General features: G+C 36.6%; 1 protein-coding gene across 1 annotated transcript; it reads right to left on the reverse strand.

The window, feature by feature from the left end:
- Nucleotides 1-392: 392 nt before the first annotated feature.
- LOC105468958 (tripartite motif-containing protein 51-like) lies at nt 393-6,189 on the reverse strand. The gene is made up of 5 exons (XM_071076089.1): nt 5,995-6,189; nt 3,962-4,192; nt 3,227-3,249; nt 2,175-2,272; nt 393-1,099 (listed from the first exon to the last, which is right to left on the reverse strand). Exons 1-5 carry the CDS (start codon nt 6,187-6,189, stop codon nt 600-602), a joined length of 1,047 nt encoding a protein of 348 aa, XP_070932190.1. The 3' UTR covers nt 393-599.
- Between the last annotated feature and the right edge of the window lie 4,760 nt (nt 6,190-10,949).

Consider the following 10,949-nt stretch of genomic DNA (forward strand, 5'->3'; position numbering starts at 1 on the left):
TCCAGCATTGTCCTGATCACCTTGTAAATTTCACTGTAGAAAAACACTCTAATAATGTATGAGCATTTGTGTATATGAGATTTAGAAAGATCAGCACAGCATAGGAGGTCAAATAAGATGACCTCAAAGTATAGATTCATAAATAAAACACATGGATAAGTATGAAGAGACAGAAAATATTAGATGAAGAGACAGAAAATATTGCCAGGTTACCATTCAGTCTTTTGCCTCCAAGTTTTTTCATAAAGCCCAAGATCCCTACTTTGTTCCTTTGATTTTAACTTCGTTTAGACAACTCTGTCATCTACTATTTCACTTTGTGACATTCAGAAATAATGAAAAACCAGAGAATATATTCTATTCCATACATCATGGGTAATGATTTTCCAAAAATGATTAAACAAAGAACCAATACACGTGGTTTTAAAGTTTTCACCATATTTAATAGAAACAGTACAAATGAGGTTTGATGACATTAGAATGCAACTAAAGACATTGAATATAACTTATTTGTCCTGTTTGATGAGGTGCAGAAAAGAGGGCTTTCTGTGACAAATGGGTTCCCACAGCATATAGACACACTTCTGACTTGTCTCTGATCAGAAGTGACTACAGCAAAAGATAGGCCTGAGAGGAGGTGAGAAGGAGCAATTAGGGATGGTGTATATCAGGGAACTTTGATCAACATCAACAAAGGTCATGGTTCTACCTTCACAATCCAGGAATAATCCTACCCGACTGGTAGGTCTTGGAACATATTGCACCACAAGTGGGGAGGTGGTAAAGAGACTGCTGTGAGCGTCCTCCTTAACACATCCAAGAAGAAAGAGTCCCTCCTCTCCATCTATCTTATCATTCTGTCTCTTCTCTTTCCAATAATTGTTACAGACACCAAAAGCCCAATTCCAAGAGTCCCCCACATGAACCTCCCAATAATATTTGCCAGATGTGAAAGTCTGAGCACCCCATACAAGAAAACATTCAGATTTTGCAGTGATGTGGGGATCATCCTGAGGGTCACATCCAACATTCATGCTTCTCAAATCTCCATACAGGAAGATATGACTATTGGCTCTTTCAGGCTGCAGAGTAAAATCAACTGCAAAAATAACAAAAAAATATAGATATATGTAAATAATAGAAATTAGATTTCTTGAGGGAAAATTTGTTCTACCAAGAAATTTGAAGTTACAAGGACAGGAGAATTTTGATTACAACATTTAATCAAGTATAAGGATGATTAATATTCTCTATAGGAAAAACAACATCCTAAAAACAGACATTGAAAATGTATTGAAAACTCAAAAATTGAGAGTTGAATATAAAACCAGCCTGTTTTAATCCAATTTCCAATGTAAAAGTGAAATGTTATATGCCCCGAATGCCCTTCAGCTATCAAGGTCATTATTAAAATATTTCTTGTTCTTAAATACTAGTGATATACTTTTGACAAGAATGGGAAGATTTTAGTTTATTCAAGCACTGCTCTAGATAACTGGATAAAAGTCCATATGTTCACATTATAAGTGGTAACTTAAGGCAGATTTTTGCAAAATATTTCACCAGTCACTCTGTGGACTTCCCTGCTAGCTCTAGATTGAAACTGAATTTTAGATTTTACATGTAGGTCTTCATGTTGTAACTGAACTGAAATTATCATTTCTATTTTTACTTTCTATTTACAAAATAATTTCTTCTTTCTTTTTACATAGTAAGTCAAATTTTTACATTGTATCAATAATACACATTTATTGTAAGAAAATACAAATACTCCAACAAACTGCTGTGAACTCTATTCCCCAAAAAACTGTTTTTTAACAATGCAAGTGAAATACAGTAAAGAAATGTAAAATTTTTATGTTACTTTGGATTATTAAGCTTCCTTCTGAGCATTGTTCCATTTATTCAATTTTTTATTTCTTATGTCATTCCATTTACCCAAAATATAGCTCTATCCATGTGAGCCCAGAACATATTTGTTTTTCACTATGTTTTACTCTTCATGTTATAAATTGGACTATAAATAGAAACACAGATAAAATAGGGTTGCATAGTCATATCGCTCACTTCCTTCTGAAATGAAATAACGATTTGATGAAGGGTAAAATATTACCCCCATGATTCTAACAAGAAGTGATACACTGTGGGAATTCTGCCAATGGGCTGACACTCACCTCTGAATCCATTGAGCCTGTCCAGCAGTCCAGTGATGGGCCCTGCACTGAGCTCTGGATTCGCAGGCTCGGGCACTTGCAGCAGCAGGGACTCATACCTGCAAGGAGAAAGATGCAGTTACCACATCTACAGCCAAAAGGTACATAAAAATCAACTACTTTTCTTTAAAAGACATTTCATGAGACTCCCTTTAACCCACACATTTGCTAATTCCAAAATTATCATTTTCTGTTTCAGATTCATTCTTATTCACAGTTCCTGATTTTCAAGCATGATAGAAAAATCTGTCTGAGTGAGAATTCATTTGGGTCTTTCTTCTTATTGCTCCAAATTAGTAAGGATCATTAATCCTAAGACCAAGAGAATATTCAAAAATAAAATTCTGGGTTCCAGACTTCACCAGAATTTCCTGATATCACCATCTGGAAAGGTGGGTTTATTTTTAAGACTGCTGCATCTGTTGCTTCCTTCTCAAGGCCAGGGTGTTGAAATATGCTCCAGGCAGGGAGATCTGCCTTTTATATCTGAGGTTCTCTGGAGGCCTACACAGTTCAAACATTCCAAATAGTTCGTCTCATCTGTTTTACAGAATTATATATTTAAATATAAACTAGAAATCATCAACACTTTTCACTGCTAAAATACTTTCCCTTTTTCTCCCTGGCTTCCCCTGGTTGACTTCGTAGCCATGTAGTAAATGTAACATTTTCTCTTTCAAATATGCAGGTTTTTGAGCAATAAAAAGGAAATTAGGAATAGAGATGCTCACATTCTTACTCTTCTTTCACCGATTTTTTGTTTTCTTTCTTTTTTATTTTTATTTTTATATTTTGTCTGTTTTTTGGTTTTGCAAGACTTTCATTGAACTGCCTAATAAAATCACTGAGTATAGCAACAAAATAGAAGACAACATGGGGTGGGGGATGGAGAAAGTACAACCAGCACAAGGTAACATCAATATCTGAATCAATTATGCCTTCAGTGTCAAAGTTCCTGCTTGGTATTTGTGGAAACTGATAGAGCAGCTCCTAAAATCTTGGTATGCACTCACCTGTGTAATATATCTTCAAAAGCCTGTAAGAAAAAAAAGAAAAAGAAACGCTTAGTGCTTTCTACATGATGCAATTTCCACTAAGTTCACTGTGAGATTTGGAGGCAGTTTCTGAAGATATTATTTTCCTACAATTTTCCCTCCTGGAAAGCATTTTTTGTTTCTTTTCTCATGAAAATCCCAGTCTGTCATATGTCATGAATTAATGTTCTGATAAAGTCTCAGTCTTGAAGACATTCTCTTTCCAAGTGAAGGAAGAGGAGGCCCACAGAGTCTGTGCTCTGCTGTAACCATAAAGAAGCTACTCAGTCATCTTCCCTAAGCCCTGTTACCAAAATGAGTGGATCTCAAAATAATATTAATGTGATCCTAGATTCGCCAACTTCTCCATCATGCCGTGTCTCCAAATTAACCTAAGTGCAAATGAATCACTTCTCATTTTATCCACTTTCAAAAATCCTAAATATATCATTGACTTTTGATGGGAAATATTTCTTGGGGCTGTTACCTTGGTCATTCCACAAAGTTTTGTTGCTGGTGGATAAAGTAGGAGGGACCTTCGGTTGGTAGAATCCATAGGAGAGGCTATAACCTCCCAACTGAGTAGCATTAGTTATAGAAACGTGTTTTTAGAAACAAATCATGGAAGTAAAGTGGGGTTGGATTTCAGGAGAGAGGAAAAACACCCATGTATGTGAAAGTTCTACATCCTGATACCCCATGGTCAGCCCGTACCTGGAGTAGCTCCACATCTGCTTTATGGCACATTTGCTTCAGATCCTCATACATTCCTCTTAAAAGCTCCCTCGAATGTTCCATTCTGGCTTTGCTTTCATTGAGTTGCTGAAAAATGTCCTCGCCCTCCTTTTGCAGCCTCTCCAAGTGATGTTGCTCTTCGTCATGGAGAAATGCAGGCATCTTCTGATATTCAGTTCTGATTGCTTCTATCCTTAAACTCACATAATCCTGCAATGACAAGAGTCAAAATAGAAATGTTGTATCCATCTTCTCTTGAAGTTCACTGATTCCTCTTAGCATTCTGAACATCCAATATTTTAACCCTCAGTCTTGTCAATTCTCAGATTCCACAACATTTTATTCCTCTCCTTTTTTCTGCATTAATATCAACATAGGTGTTTCTGCCCAGTTATGTTTACTTGATTAATGATAAAATGTTTTCTAAGATAGTTATATAAAAATGGATTTCTCTCTTCCAACACACATTTATAGAAAGAAAACACAGTTCTTGCTTAAGAATTAAACTATCGAGCAATATTGGCTAGATAGGAAACCATTCTTTCTATTTTGGAGAATTGGGACAATTTATGTAAACCCATTATATGAGAAATTATGCAATGACCACAGACTAGCATTGTCAACTCAATGCATTTCACCCAGCACCACATAGTCTAATTAGGTTTCATTTATTCTCATCCAAACTCACCCTAATCTGCAACATGGATTTCTTTGTGGTTCCTCAACCCCCCAAATAAATGCAAATGAAATATTACTGCACAGGCTGTTTCCTATATCTAGAATTATTTTCATATATATACATATTTCTCATATATGTACTCATATATATATTTCTCATATATAGCTATATATGGATATATGAGGAATATATATGTGTATCTCTGTGTGTATATATATTCCTCATATATATCCACATATATATATACACACACCCACACCCAGGTAATCATATATATTCCTACATTTATGAGGAAGGGGAAGGCAAACAGGAGGATATCTATATTTCCTCTTGATTGATATTTTGTTTCAGTGTGAATTTTTCCATGAGCCTTTTTTCTGACCACACTAATTAAAACCCAAACCCTCATCCCCAGTCCCTAACCTCTGTGCTTCTTTTCTACTTTCCTGCTTGATTATTCTCCAAAGACACTACTACCCTCTAACACATCATGTACTTCACATATCTGCATGGTGACCATTTGCTTCTCTCATTTCAATTGCAAGATTTTTGTGTTTTCTTTCTTCTTTACTACTTAATTTTCTAAGTTGATATTTGACATACACTAGGTATTCATAAAATATTTTTCAATGAATTTATATTAGAATGAATTAATGAATTAATATTAGATATCATACCCTCAAGATAAACGTCCACAAAGACAAAATCATTTCTAGAATTCTTCTCAAGTCCTTAAAGTTCTCCTTATATTAAACACTAGTTCCCATATTTCTCACATATTTGTGTCTTCTAGACATGAGTGTACATTTCTCACCCCTTTTTCCATTACGTGTTATGACTTATTCAATATTAATTAGTTCTGATACTTAATTTCAGGCTTCCTCTAAATTTGCACTCTTGCTCCTTCTGCCTGATATTTAACTCACATTTCAAATATATTTGCCCACCAGGATTCAAATTCATGCTGACTCAGCCTTAGAAGGTTCACTTGAAATTTCCATGATGGCCAAATAGCGCTTGTGCCCAGAAGTTATCCAGGCAGCCCATTGAGAATGCTGTGAAATGGCCCAGTTTCTTGTATTTGCTGGTGTATTGCTATAGGTTTGTATGGAGACAGATGAGCATGCTTGGGTAACATCTGTCGTCTGGTTAGAAATCCTACCAAAGTGTCACACTATCTTATATAAAAAATTAGGGTATTTTTTTCTCAAGTATTTTTTCCTTTTTTATTGAATTCCAGAAATATTATGGATTGAGATCAAGTTCCTATTTTAAGAGTCACCCATTTGTTCACCATAAGTTACTGAAGAAGGTAGAGTAACATGGTATTAACCTTCCAGCATCTGGTTCTGGTGGTTTCCATGTTCAGGTTTCTGTGATTTTCACAAGCTTTTTCCCATAAAGACTGCATTTTCTTCAGGAGCTTCTCCTGCAAAAGAGCCATGAATTGAAGCACAAATGAAGACACTAAAGTATCATTCACTCTCTGATATACGAAGGACCCCAAATGAGAGACAAATTGGTCCATAGAAAATAGTTTGCTTTGTTTCTCCAAATATTTGTCAAATCTGAGAGGTGTGAAGCCAAGGAAGCTCATAACAGACGTGCTTAAAGGGACACAGAGATGGCATCATCCAATCTCCAAAGAAATAGACTTACAAGAAAATCTCACAATATTAAGGTTTGAGACAATTGATGTATCAAAATTATTTTATGTTCATTTATAGTGTAGTTTTAAATTTAAATTTTAAAATTTAAATAGTCCCTGACATAGTCAGGGACTGTGTCAGAATGTCAATAAATTTGGGTTATGAAACAAAATCATGGTTTCTCCTGTTTCTTTATATGTGTGTGTGTGTGTGTGTGTGTGTGTGTGTGTGTGTGTGTGTGAATCACGTTCTTGTGAGTTAGGTGTGACATAAACAAAATAATCAGTTTCCTTAAGCAAATTGGGAGCCATGCCTGGATTTAAGTTATATTTTAAAGAATCACTGCCACCTTTATACTTTACTTTTTGAAGTGAAACCACCTCGCTTGAATACACTATAGTCCTGGAATTTGATATTAAGAATCTGCAGTTAGACTTCTCAATGCTTTCAACAAATTTTGCCCGTATTAAAAGTATTGTGAAAACTGCCTTTCAAAACTTTTTGCCTGAAAATAATTTCACAATAAATTTCCCCGTATGCCTGAAAAAGGACCATTGGCTGTGGCTGCAAAGACTGCTGCCACACAAAATGACAGCTTCAGGGCAGAACTCAGAAAGCACAAGGGAAGAAAGTGAGTACAGTCTGGCTCTGCATAATGACTTTTTGACCAATAGCAGAATGCATACAAGATGGAAATTCCATAAGTTATAACGAAACTGAATAAGTCCCATCTGATAGCGATGTTACAGCTGTCATAACATACACAATGCATTACTCATGGAAATGTATGATGAACAAAAGAAACAAACCAAACATATACCACGTGTTTCTAAAACGGATTATCTCTCCTCAAGAAGAACCTCAGGCAAGTTCTTCAGGAGATATTCCAAAAGAAGGCGTTGTTATCATGGGAGGTACAGTTCCATACATGTTATTGCCTCTGAAAACCTTCCAGTGGGCCAAGATGTGGAGGTGGAAGACAGTGAAGGTGCTGACTCTGACGCTGTGTAGGCCTTAGCTAATGTGCGTGCTTGTGTCCTAACATTTAACAAAATACTTTAAAAAAAATGCTTATACAACCATAATATAAAGAAAATATTTGCAAAAATCTGTACAATGTGCTTTGTGTTTTAAGCTAAGCATATTACAAAAGAATAAAAAAGTTAAATTAAAAGTTTAAAAGGTAATAATTTACAGTAAACTAAGGTTAATTTAATATTGAATAAGGAACATTTAAAAAATAAATTTTAGTCTAGCTTAAGAGTACAGAGCAATGTTTATAAGCTAATGTCCTAGGCATTCACACTCACTCACTCACTAACCCAGAGCAACTTTCAGTCCTTCAAGCTTTATGCATGGCGAGTGCCCTATACAGGTGTATCACTTTTTATCTTTTATACCATATTTTACAGTATCTTTTCTATGTTTAGATCTGTTAAGATACACAAATACCATTGTGCTACAGTTGCCTGCAGTATTCAGTAGAGTGACATGCTGTATAGGTCTATAGCCTAGGAGCAGTAGGCTGCACCATATGGTCTAGGTGTGTAGTACGCTATACCGTCTAGGCTTGCTTTAGCACAGTGATGAAATTGCCTTATGACGCATTTCTCAGAATGTATTCCCGTGGTTAAGTGAGTAATGACCGTACTTACAAGGTGCTTTCACATGGACCTTATGTTACTTCTTGAGTACTGTGCCCAGGAAGTGATGTGTGTACATCTGCAGTCCCTCAGACTTGAGGTTCCCAGATCCCAGAAGCAGTTCCCCCAAAAATTCCAGCAACAGGTACATCCTTCATTTTCATTTTGAAAGAAAATGTAATGCTCTCAGAATTGTGAACTTTACCATTTTGGTGCAGAAAAAAACTTGAGTAACAGAATCAGTGATGAGACTAGCTGTGAAAACAGAGAAGCTTTTTCAAGAAGTGTACTGTGAGCTATTAACCCATGAAAAGGACAAAGAATAATATCCCAGGTAAAAAAAAAAAAATAAAACGAACACAAAATTGTTTTACAAAGATCTACCTGAATACTAAAATTTGGTAGAAACCATTGCTGTTATTTAGGAAGAAATGCAGGGGAAAGAGAGGAAGGGAAAGATGGGGCTGGGAGACAGGAGTAGGGAGAGAGAGAGAGAACTCAATCAGTAGACTTAAAAACTACAGATACCAAGACAATATGATTGAGTGTTTGGTATGAAGCAGAAGCGGCAGAGAAAACCACAGGAAGGCGTTATTTACAATGGAATTTTTAGGCCTGGCTTTTATTCTGTCAAGGTTGTAATGTTTTCCCTGGATCCACGCGCTAAATAACAGTCAACACCCACAAATTCTTTCATCATTAATGTTCAATCTAATCCTAATCCGGATATTCAATCTAATAAAAGCACGTACCACCGAATAACTTGGGGGGAAATCTGAATAAAGTCTGGAGTTCAGCTCGTCGTAACGTATCAATATTGATTTCCTAGATTTAACAAATGTACAATGAAAATGTAAGATGATTATTTTAGAGTAAAAATTAACCAGGTATGGGAATATGTAAGTCTCTATCATCTTCCCAACTTCTTATAAATCTAAAAAATTATGAAATAAAATCTGAAAGCTTACGATGAAGGAAAACATCCATCTGTACTCCACAGCATATTTATATAATAAAAAGGCAAGTTGTAGAAAGATTCATATACATCAAACCCTCAAATAACATCATTTCATTGTAAGTAATTTTGTTATAAAATTGATGAGAAAAAAAATCAATTACCAGCCATGGCCACTGTCCTTGTACAGTTTGTATGGTCACTCCGTGTCTGCGTATATACAATTACTGTGTATGTACAAATACTATATTTTATAAATATATGCCTAATATACCCATACACCCCACACCCATACACAAGGCTTTGAGAAAGGCACTTTGCTCTGGGAATGAGGCTTATGAGCAGTGAGTTTGGGAGTCAAATCCAGGCAATTTAGCTTCAAGACATCGCTCTTAACCATGCTACCACATTACTCTCGCCTGACTTTTTCACAGTGGAAAATACACAGTAGAAACCTCATGCCAATTCCAGGAAATGTAAGGACTCAAGAATTATTTTGACATGTGCAGGAAATGTTGCTTCTTGTCTTCTTCATCAGTATCCCTTGTTCTCTACAACTTTGCTTTTCCTCACCAAACTTTACTTTTCTGACACATTTATGAGTGCATTCCGGTAAAGAAAGAGAGTTTTACTTTGTGTCAGACACTGATAGAAACTCTCCTTCTCCATATATGCCTGAACTTGACTGTCCTCTTTCTGTTGCCATTAGTTAACCCCGAATACCTTTTACCCTTTTAGATTCATAAGGGTGTGACTGAGCAGTTTCAAAGGCATCAACTTTTGCTTTCTCCTCCTCCCTTAGAGTCCTGCATCTGCACTGCTGGTCTCAGACAAAACAGGCAACCCCTATTTCCCATTCTGGGATGTTTTAATGACCAACTTTTCTTATGTTGTGAATTTGAAGGGCAAGGACAGATCATTGGAAAGCGGATAGACAGGGACCTGTGTTCTGAGAACTGGGCCAGAAGACTGACAGAGGCACAGAAGAATTTCAGAGTGATTCTGGCAGGCGTCATGGTTCAGTAAGGGCCAGAGGAGTGGAACATATGGGCACAGGGTGAGAGGCCTGTGACAGGACGTGGCCTATCTCTTTTGCAGCAGAATGTTAATAGACATTAGATTTTAGTAAACAGAGAACATATCTCTGAGTCAGCATCAAAAACTTCCACAGTCTGGAAGAATGAAGAGTCACAGGACCTAGCCTCACCTTCCCTTTTGAGTATGAGAGTCTACAAGGCAGTGAGAATGGAAAAGCTTTTATCTGAGCTTAAAACCAATATCTGTCTCTTCAGTCCACACTTACTGGTAAGGTCCAGTGGATGACTCGGCTACAGGTTTCTGAACTTCTGGCTTTTGAGGGAAAGACTTTGTCACCCTCTATGCTGAAAGTATTCTATGTATTAGGAAAGTCAGTGAATCTTAATATCAAGAAATCTTGGGAAGCACAAGGTATTCTAAAGGCTTACATGAATAGTTTGCAGCCACATACGGACATCAGAAGAGGGGTCCTGACAAGGATGCACTGACCTTCTTTATCTCACTGTCCTAGAATTACTGTGTCTGTACGTGGTCACCTTGAAGGAGATGGACCACCCCTTCCACCCCTCTACTCCAGTATCGTGTGCATCTACCTCAGTGATTTTGCTGTGTTGTGTTCGTTGTGTTCATAATGATTGTCCAGTTGATACCAAATCTTGAAGAAAATTTCCAAAAGAATATTAACGTGGTTAATTGTCGATTGCCCCTTTACAGGAATCTGGAATCTGAATGGTGTTTCTATAAGGAGCTCTTTGGATCTCGTTTTACAGGACCCTGAATCTCTGGATATAGATCCTCAATGTCCACTTCTTAGGAAGAGTAGGTGTAGTAGGTTATATTCCTCCCCCATTCTCGCTAAAAAGTGCTAAAATATATATTCCATCCCCCATTGTCTTTCTATGATGTAACTTCAAGACTGCTACTGCTGTGTGTGTTCTAGTCCCTTTACTCTGTGTAGGGTTGTAACTGCAGCTGATGTTTTACTCTGTAGCATAATGGTAGT

The sequence above is a fragment of the Macaca nemestrina genome, chromosome 12 (genome assembly GCF_043159975.1).
Source record: "Macaca nemestrina isolate mMacNem1 chromosome 12, mMacNem.hap1, whole genome shotgun sequence".
Classification (NCBI taxonomy): Eukaryota; Metazoa; Chordata; class Mammalia; order Primates; family Cercopithecidae; genus Macaca; species Macaca nemestrina.